Genomic DNA, 18,405 nt, shown 5'->3' with positions numbered 1-18,405 from the left:
TTTTACTATAATGGCAAAAGAACGAAGAGTACAAAAAGATGGAAATAAAAACTAAACTCCGAAAACCCGAAAACAAAGAACCCACAAAATGTAAACACAAAATTCTCTAAATGTGTTATGAGTTCTAATCTTTAATGGGCATATTTTCTAAGGTTGTAAAAGAGCCTATTTATAGGCTAAATTCATAGATCAAATAATAATAAAATAATCTAAACTAATCAGTGTTTGATTGAAACAAGTAAACAGAGTTTAACTGAAAGATTATTTTTCAAATTTGACTGAAAATAGGAGTCATATTTAACAGTTAATAAACAACGTAATCTAAAAACACTCTCAAAACAATAAAATCCCTCGCTTCAACGCTTGAAAATTAAAACAAAACCAACAATCCAAAGACCTTACACTTACAACACCAATATGATAAAGTACAATAACCTAAAAACACAAAGAAACTCAAAACCTAAAATACCATCATGCTATGAGTAATAAGTTTTCCTCGCATCTGATTTTTCCATTGACAAAACATCCATGTCAAAATCATCCTCGTTACCAATGGCCTTGAGTTCAAGGTGCCACAAGATTGTTATAAAATTTTCCATCTATTGATTCAATTTAGGGTAAATTATATCAACAATCACTCAACTTTGATGTTAATGACAAAACAGTTACTCAACATTCAAAAAATAACAAATCAATACTATTAACCATTTTCTGTTACACACGTAACGGAAAAGTGACCTAGTATTTAACCGGCTTCTTGCTGTCATTTAACTAGTTAGTTGGAGGGTTTGCTGCCTAGCTGGGGCAGTAGAAGAAGAAGAAGAGAGGAAAAAAAAAGAACAAAAATAAATTTTTTTACCAAAAAAATTCATTAACAAGAAATTTAAAAAACTTCCATTAACCCAGAAATTAAAACCCATAAAATGATCATTAACCCAATAAATTTCTTCTCTTCTTCTCTTCTTCTTTTACTGTTTTGTTTGATTCCTAAATTGGATTTTCATAGTAGCAAGTTAACTGGCCACGTCACCTGTCACATTAGGCTTAAAATGGAAACCGTTAATGGATGACTGATTTATCACTTTTTGATAACGTTAGTGATCTAATTATTATTTTTTAAAAGTTGAGTAACTGAATTGAAAGTTGAGTGACTATTTTGTCATTAAAATCAAAATTGAATCACTATTGGTATAATTTACCCTTCAATTTGTATCTTTTTATTAGTGGATTAACTAAATATATATCATTTAATTAAGCATTAAGCAGTACATATGCATTACATAAGCTTTAAGCGCCACAATAATAATCTTTGAACCACATTTCGAATTGTATTTTGGCTTTTTTACTAAAAATTAAATAAATTTATTCCTGTACATTAAATAAAGCAACAAAATAATTTCTTCCATTATAATTATGCTATTAAATTTTTATTTTGTTGTTTTATATATAAGACATAATAATAAATTTAATCTTTAACCTTTACATAATTTTTAATTTGGCCTCTACTCTTTTATTTAGAACAAATTGAGCTTCATACCTTTCTTTGATGATGTGCCATTATTTTATTTTATATTATTCCTTTAGCTTTTATATTTTACATTTATATTATTTATAATTTTAAAATTATTTGCTAATATGATATTTAATATAAAATTGTGTCACATCGATAATGAAACATTTGAAGGTCAACTTGCTTGTATAAAAGACTAGAGGCTAAGTTTAATAAATGTATAAAGGTTGAGGGCTAAATTTGTTATTATGCCTTACATATAGAACACCAAATAAGCAATTAAAGGGCTAAACTTGTTATTATGCCTTATATGTAGAACACCAAAATAAGCAATTAACATTATTTTGCTCATTCATTTAACGGACGGGGATAAATTTATCCATTTTTTCCAGTAAAAGTACTAAAATAAAATTTAAGATATAGTATAAGGACTAATATGGTACTTTTACCCTTTATAATGTCAAAATAGTGTTCAACCATTTCATATGCCAATTTGTTTGCAGATTTTTGTGAATTGAGGAAGCTACAAACGCTGGCCATCATCAACAATTATTGGAATGCTAGTTTGCCTGAGTGCTTCTCTGAACTCACATCCCTCAAGTATTTAAATATCTCTTCCAATAATTTTTTTGGAAATATATCTATGTTAGAGAATTTAACATCACTCGAGTATTTAGATATCTCTTTCCACAGTTTTTTTGGAGATATAATTGTGCTTAAAAATTTAACGTCACTCGAGTATTTAGATCTCTCTTCCAATAAGTTTTCTGGAAATATATCTCATCTTAAGAGTCTAACATCCCTCCGAGAGTTAAGGCTTTCGAAGAATAAGATTGAGATCCCAAGTTCATTGGCTCTGTTGTTCAACATTTCAAAACTCCAAAAATTATATGCAGACAACAACATGATATATAATGCTGAAACAGAGATGCATTCTTTAGACACCCCAACATTCCAATTGAGATCTATCACTTTATCTTGTTGCGGAGATGGTGGATCATTTCCTCAATCTCTCAATCATCAACATGACTTGGAATATGTTGATCTCTCTAACATCAATTTCAAGGGATATCAGTTCCCAAACTGGTTGTTGGAAAACAACAAGAAATTAAAGGAACTACATCTTGCTAATAGCTCTCTATCGGGTCATTTTCAGCTACCACCGACTTCTCATAGGGGTTTATTATATTTGGATGTTTCCAATAATTCCCTCAATGGCAACATCCCAAATGAAATCGGAGCAAAAGTACCATCATTAGAGCTTCTCAACATGTCGAATAATTTTTTTGGCGGTGGTATTCCGATTTCGATTGGTGGTATGATTTTCCTTAATTATTGGACTTGTCCAACAATAAATTGAGTGGTGGAATACCGAGGCACTTGCCCATGGGGTTGGTATTATTCGATGTTAGCAATAACCAACTCTTTGGTGATATACCAAGCTCCATGGAGAATCTGACACTTATGTTAACATTGGATTTAAGCAATAACACACTTTTCGGTGGGATACCAAGGTGGATGGGAAAGATGTCAAATTTGGAAGAACTTGTGATGGCAAATAATCGTTTTGAAGGTCCAATCCCATGGAACTTTGCAATCTCAACTCTAGTCTTCAATTTTTGGACCTTTCGGCTAACAACATATCAGGAAGTTTGCCATCTTGCTTCATCTTTTCAAGGCTCACTCATGTTTATTTATCAAGAAACAAGCTAAAAGGGCCTATCACCAGTTTTTTAAACAGCAATTATTTGGTGACATTGGATCTTAGCAACAACCACTTAACTGGAAACATTCCAAATTGGATTGGCACCCTTTCTACGTTGGTTTATCTTCTCCTAGATAACAATCACTTTGAAGGTGGGATTCCGGTTCAATTATGCAAGTTAAATCGATTAAGGTTGATTGATGTTTCTAACAACAATCTTTCTGGTACAATTCCTCCTTGCTTGATGAATTCAATATCGAATGACAGCTCCCATGCTTATTATTCCGACTATGATTACAACGGTTACATCGGATCTTTCTCTGCTGATGTGCCGGTAGAGGTCACCATGAAAAGCATATCCTACTTTTATAGGGGAAGAGTCCTCACTTACCTGTCTGGAATTGATCTCTCTTGCAACAAGTTGACTGGTGAGATTCCCCTCCAATCCAGAACTGATACATTATCGTTTTGAATTTTTCTCACAACCGTTTGATAGGACCAATCCCTCCAGCACTTTCTGACTTATCTCGAATTGAGAGTCTGGATCTTTCTCACAACCACTTGAGTGGGAATATTCCTTCCCAACTTGTGGGGTTACATTTTTTTGTCCTTTTTCAGTGTGGCATACAATAATTTATTAGGAACTACACCTCAAACGACCGGACAATTTGCAACATTTGAAGAAAGCAGTTACGTGGGGAATCCTTTCCTCTGTGGTGAACCATTGCCAAAGAATTGCTCAACAGATGAATCATCTTCATCAATGCCGAGGAATGCAACTGACGAGGGTTTCCTTGACATGAAAGTCTTTTGTGCAAGTTTTGTTGGGTCGTACATTGTGATGCCACTGTGTATTGCCATTGTGCTGTACATTAATCCTTACTGGAGACAAGCTTGGTTCTATCATGTAGAAGCAGCCACCATGTCCTACTACTATTTTGTGCTCGACAATACTCTGCCTAAACGATTCCGTTAAGAAACCATTTAGCCAAGCCATGCTCACACCTTCACCTTTTCTTTGTCAATGTCATACTTGATTTAGTGGTTTGTCATCTTCTCAATAAAAGCTTTTTATGCATCTTTCTTATTTGGCTAGTTTCAATGAAGTGGCTCATGATTTCAATTCTATATATAAAAAAAAAACTGTTCCAATTCACTTACTGTCTTCTTTGCTTGGATTGTCTCACTTATAATCCGACATTGTAAAGAAAAGATACAATATTATACATAGGTACAAATCTTAATTGTCGATGTAATTTAATTTATACCGTTAGTTTTGAGGGAGCTTTAACTATAAATAGATGTCTTCTCCTCGTATGTAATCATTCAGTTGCAAAAGTAATAGAATAATTTTGAGAACATTTACTCAAACACTTGGTATGTTATATTTCTATGATATTTTTGTTCGTTCATAACTTCTTTTTCTTTTGAGTTTGCTCCTACTTTGCTTTAGTGCCTTAAATTATTTCTGCAAGAATTCTTATTTTTGAGAATAGGTTGATTTAGACAAGATTTGAACCTAAGAAATCGCACATTACCAAAGTTCATCTATAATTTTAAGATTTATTCCTTTTAATTATTGTTTCACTTACTAGTTTTAACATTTTTTTTTAATAATCAATTTGTATTTTTCTTTATTCCATTCATGAAACTTATACAAAATAAAAAATATTTAATATATTTAATTGATATACACAATCGATTTGTACATTGCACGGATAAAAAATTAAAATAAATTATTAACCCCTCATCAATAATGCAATCAAGAAATCAATAATCCTCAACCACATTCATTTTAGTGGAGCATACGTTCTATTGGTTTAGTATCAATACATTTATCAAGATTAATATCTTAAAATAATATTTCAACAACTTTACGTTTTAAAAAAACATTTCTTTCTATTTTATTTTATTTTTATTTTTATTTAAGAAAAAAAAATCTTTTAAGGGAAATATTAAATTAATGTTATAATTTAAGAATTTGTTTAAATATAACAAAAGTAAAGAGAATTATTTAAATAAAATAATAAAATTTAAATATATATTTTTATTAATTTAGCGTTTTGTGGTCAAAGCTACTGTATAATTGAGGTGAGAGTGTTCTTCACGGCCTGAGTTTGCTTACTTTTCCACAAAGAAAAATTTGCAGGAAAGTACGAAGAAATTTGACTATATTTTTCCACAAAGAAAGATTCGCAGAAATTTGACTGTATTTCCGCAAATAACGTTTTCACAAAGAAATATTTGGAGAAATTTGAGTGTATTTCCACAAAGAAAGATTCGCAGGAAAGTACTAAGAAATTTGAGTTTATGCAAATATTTAATATCTATTAACTAAATGTTATAAATAAGGTTAAGTAAATTTAATTCTACAAAAACTAAAGCATAAGTCTTTCTAGAATCTGAGTCCAGCCACCTGCATCCCAGTGCTGTGGTTTTATTATCCAAATAATTATTTAGCAGTAAAAAGAGGGGAAAAGATAATTAATCCAACAGTGGGCCTATTCAATGAATTTCCAGGAAACATACTTAGATTTACTATTATATAAACCCCAAAGGTGTGGTGGTGGTGCATGCCAATATCTGAGAGTGAGTGGGCATTGTTTTAAGAGAGATGGATTACTGGAAATTGGTGTGGGTGTTTGTGGTTGCTTTCTTATTTGGAGGGTATCAAAGTGAAGGGTGCTGGGAGATTGAGAAAGCTGCTCTCTTCCAACTCAAACCTTTCTTTCCTCGTGTTAACGGTGAAGAGATTTCTTGGGGGAAGGGAAATTGTTGCCGATGGAATTGGGTTGAGTGCAGCACTTCCACTGGACGAGTCACCCAACTCTTCCTTGAGGATAGTTATGATAGAGAGACAACAAGGATATCTATCAGGGATGGTATCTCAACATCTCTTTGTTTCTTCCCTTCGAAGAATTGAAGAGTCTTAATTTAGGAGGCAACTACATTGCTGGTTTTATTGACAATCAAGGTTCATTCATCTTCACCTTATTATCTGCAATCTTTAAAAAGGATTTTCTTATAAGTTTTAACTCTTGAAAGTAATTAATTCACAGACTCAAATCTTACTAATGATAAAGTAAATATTATGTTATACATGAAGGAGGCTGAAGTGAATAATTAGTGACTATATTAATATTTAATTTTATGATATTATTGGATGATTATCGGGCATTAAGAGGTTATCAAAATTGAACAAGTTAGAGATTTTGGATTTAAGCAACAACATATTATTAGGAAACATCCTATCACATTCATCTCTAAAAACTTTGTTTTTGAAAAATTGTGGATTACAAGGAAATATCAATATCTTAGACAAAGTTGCTCATAAAATTTCATGCTTACATTGAGAAAATTTATTTTTTTGAATAACTAAATGATATGTATTATTGTGTTTTAACAGAACTCAATAATTTAAAGAATTTAAAGGAGTTGCATCTAAACGACAATAAAATCGAGAGCCTCCAAAGCGTGAGTAGACATAATTATGTTTAACATATACGACATTTGAGTAGTAAAATGAAAATACAGTTTATGCAATTACCAATTACACTTTTACAGAAAAGAGAATTGAGGTTGACCAAACTTGAGGTGCTGCAAATTTTCATCTCTCGCTGTCCTCCCGCATTTAAAATCTTTGAATATAGAAAGTAACCTTTTGACAAAATGGAGCTATATTCAAGGCAAGTATGCTTTAAAACATATGCATCTATTAATTTCTCATTACAAGTTTTAATTGTTTGTAATTTTTTCTACAGATTTAAATGTTTTGAGTCATTTAAAGATACTAAATATAAGCTATGATGAAATAAATGACTCTACTCCATCTCAAGGTAATTCAACATGTTTCTTTTTTTTTTTTGGAAAAATCTATAATATATGTGTCGAAACTATTTTTATTTTTGGAAAAAATAGGGATTGATTTTTAAAATAAAGTGTGGTTTGTTTAGATGTGATAGGATCACCTAATAAAATATTTTATTCCATTTAAATCAATTTTGGCCTACGTAAATTTAAAAACGGGTTCGGAAGCCGGTTACGTACGAGGAAAGATTAGTCATTTTGGGTCTCGGGTTTTGGGTTAGGATTTTAATGTTTGGGTCTTGGATTATTTTAGACTAATGGACTTTTATTATTTTGGGTTTTTTTTGTTTGTTTTATTTTTGGTTTTGGGTTCCTTTATGGACCCGGGGTTTTGTAAATGGACATTGATTTATTTTTATTTTTGTTTGATATTTTTTATTTTTTTTTGCTTTCTGGTTTATTATAGGCCGGGACAAATTGGACTTATTACAATATGAAAAAGAGATATTTTAATTATCTTTAATTACTATTTACAAGCACATACTAAGCAGATTATTATTTCATTAGCTTTTTGCAAGTTAGGTTAAAATCACATAAGTGAGATCAGGACAAGAAATGTCTTGTAACATTTTATATGGTGTTTGTATAGATAATAAAAGGGAACTAAAGTTGATGAGCCTAAAAGAGCTTAATTTGTGGGGGAATATCTTCAACAGTAACATATTGTCATCGTTGGGTAGCCTTTCAAATCTCAAGTCTTTGTCTTTAACACATATATTTGATGGAGACGCGATGGAGGAATCAATAGGTAAAAACGGTTTGCTCCCTCTCCTCCTGTTCCCAGTACATTGCTTTTCTTTTAAAAAAAATTATCCATGAATATTGTTCTCAGGGTTACCTGCTATGAAAAACTTGGAGAAACTACATTTAGAGTGTCATAATGAAAATGGTACGTGCTGCTAGAATAAAATTATGTTTCAATAATTAATTTGTTAATTTTGTCCTAGTACTCTTTAAAAAAAGGGTTTATTAATACTATATAATTTATTTCTTCAATAATTAATTTGTTAATTTTGTCCTAGTACTCTTTAAAAAAAGGGTTTATTAATACTATATAATTTATTTCTTCTCTCCATAAAAAAATTTTCTATGGTACTTAATCTTCAACTTCAATCATTGGACATATTCCCGTCATTGAAAACACTTTCCTTGGAAGGCGTTAGAATGAATAGGACAATAATTATCCAAAGTAAGTTATTTTCCAGATTACATAAAAATATATATATTAAAATATTTGTACAACTTACCTGAAATATTTGATTTTGCATTTTTGTATTTCAGAACATACTCATATCTGTAAGTGTTTTTTATAGGATGGCAAAATTTAACAAATTTGAAAGAATTGACCTTAACGGATTTATCTTGCACTTCCAACATTATTCAAGATATTGGAACCCTCACTTCTCTTGAGGACTTGGTCATTGATGGTTGTGACGTTGATGATAATCTCACCTTACATGGTATATTTATTACATCTTTTTCAATTTTAGTTTTTTTGTTTCTTTTTGTTTTAGCCAAAAATAAATTTATTGATAAAAAAGTAAAATACCCCAAAACCGTAGGTGAAATACTCTGATCACTAAAATCTTTAATTTCAACATTTGAAAATTAAAATAAAACCAATAACACAAAAAAATTACACTTATAACACCAACATAATAAAGCACAATAACCTAACAAAGTAACACAAAAAAAACCATCACACATTGAGTAATAAGTGTTGATATTTTTCCATTGACAAAACGTCCATGTCAAAATCATCCTCGTTACATTATAATTGTTTCATAAATTTATTTATTTTTATTAATTGATTAACTAAATATATGCCATTCAATTAAGCAGTACATATGCTTTAAATAACACTGGGTTTCTATTACATAACCTTTATAATGGATAAAAGCAGCACAACAATCACTGTATCATATTTCGGATTACATTTTAGTCTCTCTATTAAATAATGAGTAAATTGATCCTTGTACATTAGATGAAGCAACAAAATAGTCCATTCCATTAAAATTGTGTTATTAAATTCTTATTTTGGTGTTTTATATGTAAAACAAAATAATAAATTTAGACATTAATCTTTACATATTTTTTTAATTTGACCCTACTCTTTTATTTAGAGCAAATTGAACTTCAAACCTTTCATTATTGATGTGTCATTATTTTATTATATATATCACATCAACATATAAGTTTAAAATTATAAAAAATTTCAGTAAAGTATAAATAAAAATTATAATTCCAAAAATTTTGAATTGAATCTCATCAAAATTAAAAAGAAATAAAAAAATAAACATAAATAATTCTAAACGTATAAAAGCTTTTCAAACATTCAATAAAAATCTAGAATTATAGAAGTTTTTCAAACAATATTCAATAAAAATAAATAATTTTTTTAGAAATACAAAAAAATTTAAAGTATTAAAAAAAAGCAAAAAATAATTATTCTGCTACAAGTACTTTGAAAAATCAGTATATAAGAGTAATGTGATAATTAAAGATTAGTTATAAATTTTACATGTATGCAGGGGAGAATGCCTCGCTCCCTTAAAATGGAAAATTTTTTATTTTGATCCTTTAAATTTTTTAAAATTTTAAATTAATAAAGGTAAAATTACACTTTAACCTCCCTCAAATGATAAAATTTTGATTTAATCATTTAAAATTTATATTTTCGGTATTTTTCGTTAAGAATAAGGTATTTCGGGTCCATTGCCAATTTAAAATGAGTATTTAATAAAAAAAAATTAGAAATTAAAGAGGACCTCAAAATTCACCATCACCAATCAACGGTGTTTTGTTTCAATCTTTGCTATTGGTCTTTATTTATTTATCTAATGACATTTTTAATTTTTTTTAAAAAATTATTAAAAACATAAAAAAATTTACTTAAATTTTATAATAATCGTTAAACTATTAGACATTTTAATTTAATCTGAAAATTAAAGTGTTGTTACAATTAGATGCTTCTATCATTATACTATAACTTTTATATATAGGTAATTTACATTTTATTAATTTTGAAGAACTTTTTTCATTATTTTTTAAAATTATAAAATTATGTCACATCAGTATTGGAACGTTTGAAGGTCATCTTACTTATATAAAAGAGTAGAGGTCAAATTGAATAAAGGTATAAAAGTTGAAGGTTAAATTTGTTAATATACCTTATATATAAAATACCAAAATAAGCATTTAACATCACAATTTTAATAAAGGAACTACCTTACTCCCTCGTTTAACATAAGAATTAATTTATCTATTTTTTAATAAAAATACCAAAATACAATCTAAAATATAATATAAAGACTAATATGATACTTTTACATTTTATAATGTTAGAATAGTAATGTTACATTTGCAGGTTTTTGTGAATTGAGGAAGCTACAAACGCTGGCCATCATCAACAGCTACTGGAATGCTAGTTTGCCTGAATGCTTCTCTGAACTCACATCCCTCAAATATTTAGATATCTCTTACAATAATTTTTCTGGAAATATATCCATGTTTAAGAATCTAAGGTTACTCAAGTATTTAGATATCTCTTCCAACAATTTTTTTGGAGATATATCTATGCTTAAAAATTTAAAGTTGCTCGAGTATTTAGATCTCCGTTCCAATAAATTTTCTGGAGATATATCTTATTTTATGAGTCTAACATCCCTCCGAGAATTATGGCTTTCGAACAATAACATTGAGATCCCAAGTTCATTGGCTCCGTTGTTCAACCTTTCAAAACTCCAAAAATTATATGCAGACAACAACACGACATATAATGCTGAAACTGAGATGCATTCTGTAGACACCCCAACATTCCAGTTGAGATCTATCAGTTTATCTTGTTGCGGAGATGGTGGATCATTCCCTCAATCTCTCAATCATCAACATGACTTGCGAGATGTTGATCTCTCTAACATCAATTTCAAGGGAGATCAGTTCCCAAACTGGTTGTTGGAAAACAACAAGAAATTAGAAACACTAAATCTAGTCAATAGCTCTCTATCGGGACATTTTCACCTACCATCGACTTCTCGTAGGGGTTTATCACGGTTGGATGTTTCCAGTAATTCCCTCGATGGCAACATCCCTAATGAAATCGGAGCAAAACTACCATCATTGTTAGTTCTCAACATGTCGAATAATTTTTTTGGCGGTGGTATTCCGATTTCGATTGGTGATATGATTTCCCTCAAATTATTGGACTTCTCCAACCATAGATTGAGTGGTGGAATACCGAGGCACTTGCCCATGGGGTTGTTCATATTCGATGTTAGCAATAACCAACTCTTTGGTGATATACCAAGCTCCATGGAGAGTATGTCACTGTTAGCATTGGATTTAAGCAATAACACACTTTTCGGTGGGATACCAAGGTGGATGGGAACGATGTCATACTTGGAAGTACTTCTGATGGCAAATAATCATTTTGAAGGTCCAATTCCCGTGGAATTTTGCGAACTCAACTATAGTCTGAAATTTTTGGACCTTTCGGCCAACAACTTATCGGGAAGTTTGCCATCTTGCTTCAACTCTTTAAGCCTCACTCATGTTTATTTATCAAGAAACAAGCTAGAAGGGCCGATCACCAGTTTTTTTAACAGCAGTGGTTTGGTGACACTGGATCTTAGCAACAACCACTTAATTGGAAATATTCCAAATTGGATTGGCAGCCTTTCTACGTTGAGTTATCTTCTCATAAATAACAACTACTTTGAAGGTGGGATTCCGGTTCAATTATGCGAGTTACATTTGTTAAGGTTGATTGATGTTTCTAGCAACAATCTTTCTGGTACAATTCCTCCTTGCTTGATGAATACAATATCGAATGATAGTTCCCGTGCTTATTTTGACAACAGTGGTTACGACGGTTCCATCGGATCTTTCTATGTTGATGTGCCGATAAAGTTCACCATGAAATGCATATCCTACTTTTATAAGGCAACAGTCCTCACTTACCTGTCTGGAATTGATCTCTCTTGCAACAAGTTGACTGGTGAGATTCCCCACCAATTCCAACACTATAGAGACATCATCGTCTTGAATTTTTCTCACAACAGTTTGATAGGACCAATCCCTCCAACACTTGCCGACTTATCCCAAATTGAGAGTCTGGATCTTTCTCACAACCACTTGAGCGGGAATATCCCTTCCCAACTTCTGGGGTTACATTTTTTGTCCTTTTTCAGTGTGGCATACAATAATTTATCAGGAATTACACCTCAAATGACCGGACAATTTGCAACATTTGAAGAAAGTAGTTACCTGGGAAATCTTTTCCTTTGTGGTGAACCATTGCCAAAGAATTGCTCAATAGATGGATCATCTTCATCGATGCCGAAAAATGCAACTGACAAGGGTTTCATTGACATGGAATTCTTTTACGCAAGTTTTGTTGGGTCGTACATTGTGATGCCATTGTGTATTGCCATGGTGTTGTACATTAATCCTTACTGGAGACAAGCATGGTTCTATCACGTAGAAGCAGCCACCATGTCCTGCTATTATTTTGTGCTCGACCATATTCTGCCTAAACGATTCCATTAAGGAACCATTTAGCCAAGCCATGCTCACTCCTTCACCTTTTTATTTTTTGTCAATGTCTAACTCGTAAAGGCTAGTTTGGTAATACTTTTGAAAAAGTGCTGTGAAAAAGTATTGTGAAAAAATATTTTAAAAAAGTGCTTTTAAAAATTTTAATTTAAAATTTGAATGTTTAACATTGCTGTCAAAAAATGCTTTTTAAAAATAAAATATCCATTTTAGATATGTTATTATCAATGAACAAATGTACATTAAAATAATACTTAAATTAGTTAATATTATTATATTTTAGTAAGAATATAAAAAATTTATTATTACTTCTTGTTAATATTTTAATATATAAAATATAAATTTTAAATATTTTTAAACAATAAATATTAATTATTTATAAAATTTAATTAGAATATATAAACTATATTTTAAATATTTAAATATAACTATTAAATATTTACAATTAATATTTTAAAAAAATATTTTTTATTTTTAATTAATTATTTTAACACATTTGTAATTAAGTACAAAAAAAAGAGAAATTACTATATTATTGGAATAAAAAAGTAATTAAACACTAAAAGTGTTTTTGAAAGAGAAAAAATTAAAAATTTCAACCAAAAACTACTTAATCTACTCAGCTTTTCTTCCAGAAACGCTTTTAAAAAGCAATACAAAACTGGTCCTTAGTGGTTTGTCATGCTCTCAATAAAAGCTTTTTATGTATTTGGCTAGTTCCAATGAAGTGGCTCATGATTTCTATTCTGTACAAAAGAAAACACACTTGAAGTTTAACTATTCTATAATATTATCTTTGACATGGTAAAGACAGGTTGCAATCTTTGCAATCTTTTTTTTTTTTTTTGAGACAATTCATCCAAACTCTAGTCTTTTTGACAGATGCATGTCAGATCTTCAAATTCTTGAATTGTTATCTTTGTTAATAAAGAACGTAATCTGCAAAGGACAAGAATAATTTGTAAAAAAAATATATATCAAATAATTTAATTTGATACCGTAATACTTTCAGTTAGACAAGACATATATATTTGTAAATGTATGCAAAAGGTGAATGAAGATTTACAGCAGTCATTTGGTTGAATATGTAGATGGATCATCTGAGTCCATCATCATAGTAAAATGAGTGTCATCAACCTTGGTATCCTTGTAATCCTTTGGAAGGATATTGCAATTAATGGTGTGCCACACTGGTCTCTCTTCTTGGAATAATCTGCAAAATCAAGTATGTGGATCATAATTTATTTTTCAAAATGACAAAAAATTTATAAGCAGAACGGATAGCGTCAGATATTCATTTTTTAAAACCATCCATTGTCATCTTGGTTTCCCTTACACAAAACAGAACCCCCAAAATGGTTTTCTTTTCTCCCTACATTATACCTATCAATCACTTTTGCAGCACCTTAATACTTGCTCGTTCACCATTCAATTAATGACCCAATGCATGATTGTTTCAGGTCACTATCATCCTATGTCACTTCGACTTTTTATTTTTATTAAAATATTCATTTCTGACACTCGTGCCCAACACATGAATATGGGGATATAACCTTCAACGATCCTCCGATACATGATAAAATTTAGAAAAATCAAACCATGCCAATGTGATACATATATCCTTATCCGATGCTAACACCCAAGTCCAAGTATTGGGAATAAGGATAATAAGTTTTCAGTCATGTTTTACATACAGTTCCCAACTCACTTCTATGGTTGATCTTTGATCTTTTCAACAGGCACGTATCAACAACTATGTTACTCGGACTTGTGTGTGAGTATTGAATATGGATATGTATTTGACATGGGTATGGTTAGACTTTTCTAAGTTTCTCCATGTATTTGGAGAATCTTTGGAGGTCATATTTTCATATCTATGTATCGTGTCTGACACAGGTACATGAAAATGAAGAGTTTGAGCAACATAGATTATCAATCTAACCTTAGCATTGAGATGTGTGTGAGAGAGAGAGAGTGAGAGAGAGAGAGACTCACGGGTGTTTGCAGAGCATTGGGCATTGAATAGTTAGTGCATACTTGCATGTGGATAACTCTGTAATTGAACTAATCATCGCTCTTGGCTCCGAGCACACAAACCTCACCTACAAACACACATTATAAACCTCTACAAATATGTTTTTCTACCCCTCCAAAGCAAAACTAGAAACCATACAAAAATTCTGTACTTCATTGCTTCATACCTCAGTTTCTCGAGGCTGATTAGTAAGATCACATGCAGTTCCATTCGTATATTGATGAGCGTGATACCTGTGAGAACCAGTATAACTGTTAGTCCTTTTCCTTCATTTTATTCAATGCAACCATTTACCTTTCACCACTTGAAACCTCTTTTCCTTTAAATAATAGAAACAAAATTAAATACACCAAAGATTAAGTGCGATCTAAATTTTTCCAAGCCACACTTAAGTCAGACCTTTGCGAAGCATCTTTTGAGCGAGGATCTTTCAATGTGGAGATGTCAGAGAGATTCTGGTTGACGGCAGCAGTGGCCTCCTCATCATATACACCCAACACAAATTCCTGAACCACCTGCAATACTTACAAAAACTAATATAATTATTCTTAACGCTTCATATCAACTACATTTTCAATTCCAAGTAAATCCAAAGTGACAAGAACAAGTCCAGAAGAAGATTTGTTAAAAACTGCTGCTTTTACAACTATTATTACCATTAACTACCGCCTATTATACAAATTACTACTCAGATAGATGATGCAAGCCAATAATTCAGTGCCGAAAATCATCCATTTGAGTGTCCATAACAGGTTCAGCTCATAAATTTGCTGTGGTTCATATCAGAAAAAAAAAATAATACATCGCAGATAGAACCCTCAAACCTTTAAATACTAGTACCTTAAATAGATTGAATTAAAGGCTACCTTATCCTCTTCCAAATGTAGTTGCCTTAACTGCTTTTGATAGCAAAATTCATAAGACCACCAACCCTCTTGCTGCATGAAGGAGTTGACAACATAAGCTAGATATGAAAATAAGCAGCACACAATGACAATTCCATGGAAGAACAAAGGTCCCTCCCTCCCCTTCCTTTTATTGTAAGGTGACAAGAATAACATATAGAATAGGAAAAACCAAACGAACAGTTTGTAGGAATCAAATGCTCACTCTGACAAAGCATTGATTTTTCAGTACTTCCAGTAGTTCATCAGGTGTCTTCAGTTTAACCCGTTTCTCAGTTTCCACAATCATGCTACTAGTGTTTTGATGGGTTACTGGTTTTTTGGCTTTCCCCACCTTCGGCAAGAAACATAAAAACTTCTTTCCATCTTTATTGGGCATAACAACAGACTCCTGACCATCATCCTGCAAAATATTATCAGTCAAATGGATAAATCGACATAGAACTTAACAGGTTCACATGAAAGGGAAAAACCAGCCGATTAAAACAACAATCATATGGAAATTATTCAAGTTAAGATAGTTATTGACGGTGCACAAAGAAAACCTAGGAGAAGGGAACCCAAGATGAAAAACTTCATTATCAAGGGTATAGTATGATCTACTGGTACTGTAAATTCGTGGACATGATTGTGAAATCTTCAGCTAAGATTGAATAAGATGCAATAAGCAATAAAGAAAAACTTCAATATGTTCATCCAGATTTTATCAAAAGTAGGACTGAAGAACAAAAATATGTTAAACTCTAAGCTTACTCACAGGATGGTAGGGCGAATCTTCTGTATGAAATTCAATCTTGTATTTTGGCTCACGGGAGCTATGGCCAAATGTGCCAGCTGTTGTTCAGAGAGTTTCAGCAAGCAAGCAAACTTGAAAGCTATTGAACGAAAATTCTAAATATGAAAAAAGGGATACTATAACACAGTCAATAATTCAACTTCAATAGAGTAGGATGGAAACTCTGCACAAGATAATATCAACCACAAAGACTGATTTGGTTATGACTACCACCATTATTAGCACCCTTGGGTTAAGAGTAAACTCTAAGAACCAATAGGTTTTCATTAGTCCACATATACACATTACACAGGCATAAGAACATGATCTATGATCCGTAATATCCGGATTTATCTTACAATCAGCTCTCAGCATTAAATTTTCTTTAAACGGATAAATACTCAACTTCTACACCTATTAGTAACTCTAAAAAATCCATTGCTACAAGTAAAAAACTATTTACAATTGCAAATCCTTTCTAATTGTGCGGAAAACGGAAAACATTCCTCATTGTTACCGAAACAAGGATAGATCTCAGGCCACTGAATGACAAAGGATATCTAATTTTAGCACCATTCTATTAGAACACTAGGTTGAATCAAATTCCAAATAAAAAGAAAAAAGAAAAAAACTCATTTTCTAACTATGAAGGACTGGAAAAGGAGCATACATTACACTACTAACCATTAACAATAAACAAGTAGCATACCTAACAATCCAGAAAATATTCATTAATCTAGAACAAAGCAAACCAAAAAAATTATCAAGCATGATTATTTTAAATTAGGTCTCATAAGCAAAACTATTCTGTATTTTCACACATGAAAATTCAAAATTAAAGATAATTAAAGAAAACCGAGAACCCAAACACCATTCAGATGAATTATACCCAAAAAAAAAGGTCTGAGTTTTACATTAAAAACCGGAACTTTCAGATAAAAAAATAGAGAGAAAGAAAAATGGAGATACCTATATGAGATGGGAAAACGGGATCGGCGAAGACATTGATGCATAAGATACATAAAACTGCTGCTACCAACGTAATAAACAACCTCATTTTCCCCCCTTTTGGAGAGATGTTACTTTCAATTCCAAATTCAAAATTTAACTCCACAATCATCCTTTCTTTTTTTCCTTCCCTTAAATGAAGGTAAAAATATTCGATTATGACGAAAAAGAACATAATGAGTCGGTATCAAGGGCTGGTGAAGATGACGATGAGACCACGCAGGTGGGCTAATGGACTGGAAGTGAAATTACGACCCAATGGGTTCATTTGTGCTAAAAAACCTAAGCCGAATTTGTTTTAACAAGTAATTCTTCATATTTTCATATTTTAAAAGGAAATTCTAAATTTATTTTTTATTTTTTATTTTCTATAAATTTTTATTCAAATTAAATATATAGTTTATTTTAATTTTAAAAAATAAAATATTTTTAATATAATTTTTAAATATAGTGACTAAAATGTTAAATCTTTAAACATGATAGTCCATATTTTTTTTCCTATTTTTCTAAAAAAAAATTATGAGCTTTATATAATTTTTTTAATTTTGAATATTTTATTTTTAAAATATTTTTATAATTTTTAAACTATTTTTTAAATAGTATCATGTCAACATAAAATATACATAGATCACCACATAAATTATAAAAGAAACTAATATTTTAATCAATATTTTCATTAAAAATATTAAAAAAATTTGAAAGTTTAATAATCAACTAATAATAAATAATTTAATAAAAATATAAATATTAAGAACTAAATTTATCGTTATATATTTATAGTTTCATTTATTTTACAAATATTTTTTATACTTACGAGAGAGACGTCAAAGAAAAGATGGTACGAAATAGAGATATTATCTATTTTTTAATAGTTTAATGTTACATTAATAATTTTATCTTAAATTCTAGAAGTTTTTTTAAAATTTATTTTTTATTAATATAAAAATTACTGACCTAAACTACATATTTATATAATCCTTTTCCCACATTGATAAGGAAAAACAACCTGGCTGAAGTTTTAAAAGTAAATGAAAAAAAAAAAAAAGA

At 30.5% G+C, this 18,405-nt stretch overlaps 3 protein-coding genes across 10 annotated transcripts; 2 read left to right on the top strand and 1 right to left on the bottom strand.

The window, feature by feature from the left end:
* The first annotated feature begins 2,153 nt into the window (after nt 1-2,153).
* LOC121212355 (receptor-like protein 13) lies at nt 2,154-4,191 on the top strand. The gene is made up of 3 exons (XM_041084826.1): nt 2,154-2,826; nt 3,350-3,680; nt 3,834-4,191. The coding sequence occupies exons 1-3, from the start codon at nt 2,154-2,156 to the stop codon at nt 4,189-4,191; spliced, it is 1,362 nt and encodes a 453-aa protein (XP_040940760.1).
* Nucleotides 4,192-5,621: 1,430 nt separating this feature from the next.
* On the top strand, nt 5,622-12,810 carry LOC107942947 (receptor like protein 21). 8 transcript variants are annotated; one of them, XM_041085693.1, is made up of 7 exons: nt 5,622-6,189; nt 6,780-6,901; nt 6,977-7,051; nt 7,672-7,830; nt 7,915-7,971; nt 8,396-8,542; nt 10,450-12,810. In XM_041085693.1, the coding sequence occupies exons 4-7, from the start codon at nt 7,695-7,697 to the stop codon at nt 12,627-12,629; spliced, it is 2,520 nt and encodes an 839-aa protein (XP_040941627.1). In that variant the 5' UTR covers nt 5,622-6,189; nt 6,780-6,901; nt 6,977-7,051; nt 7,672-7,694; the 3' UTR covers nt 12,630-12,810. The 8 variants fall into 8 exon arrangements, with proteins under 8 accessions (XP_040941627.1, XP_040941629.1, XP_040941628.1 ...); XM_041085694.1 differs by lacking the exon at nt 6,977-7,051 and adding an exon at nt 6,622-6,689 and having other exon boundaries at nt 5,625-6,189; nt 10,450-12,803; XM_041085695.1 differs by lacking the exons at nt 6,780-6,901; nt 6,977-7,051 and having other exon boundaries at nt 5,623-6,189; nt 10,450-12,803.
* Nucleotides 12,811-13,228: 418 nt separating this feature from the next.
* On the bottom strand, nt 13,229-17,658 carry LOC121203124 (protein OS-9 homolog). Its single transcript, XM_041085692.1, has 9 exons — nt 17,320-17,658; nt 16,333-16,409; nt 15,781-15,978; nt 15,537-15,608; nt 15,070-15,185; nt 14,837-14,903; nt 14,631-14,737; nt 13,702-13,848; nt 13,229-13,574 (listed from the first exon to the last, which is right to left on the bottom strand). The coding sequence occupies exons 1-8, from the start codon at nt 17,531-17,533 to the stop codon at nt 13,707-13,709; spliced, it is 993 nt and encodes a 330-aa protein (XP_040941626.1). The 5' UTR covers nt 17,534-17,658; the 3' UTR covers nt 13,229-13,574; nt 13,702-13,706.
* Between the last annotated feature and the right edge of the window lie 747 nt (nt 17,659-18,405).

Source organism: Gossypium hirsutum, chromosome A13 (genome assembly GCF_007990345.1).
Source record: "Gossypium hirsutum isolate 1008001.06 chromosome A13, Gossypium_hirsutum_v2.1, whole genome shotgun sequence".
In the NCBI taxonomy this organism is placed as follows: Eukaryota; Viridiplantae; Streptophyta; class Magnoliopsida; order Malvales; family Malvaceae; genus Gossypium; species Gossypium hirsutum.
This window is presented reverse-complemented; position numbering and strand designations above follow the sequence as displayed.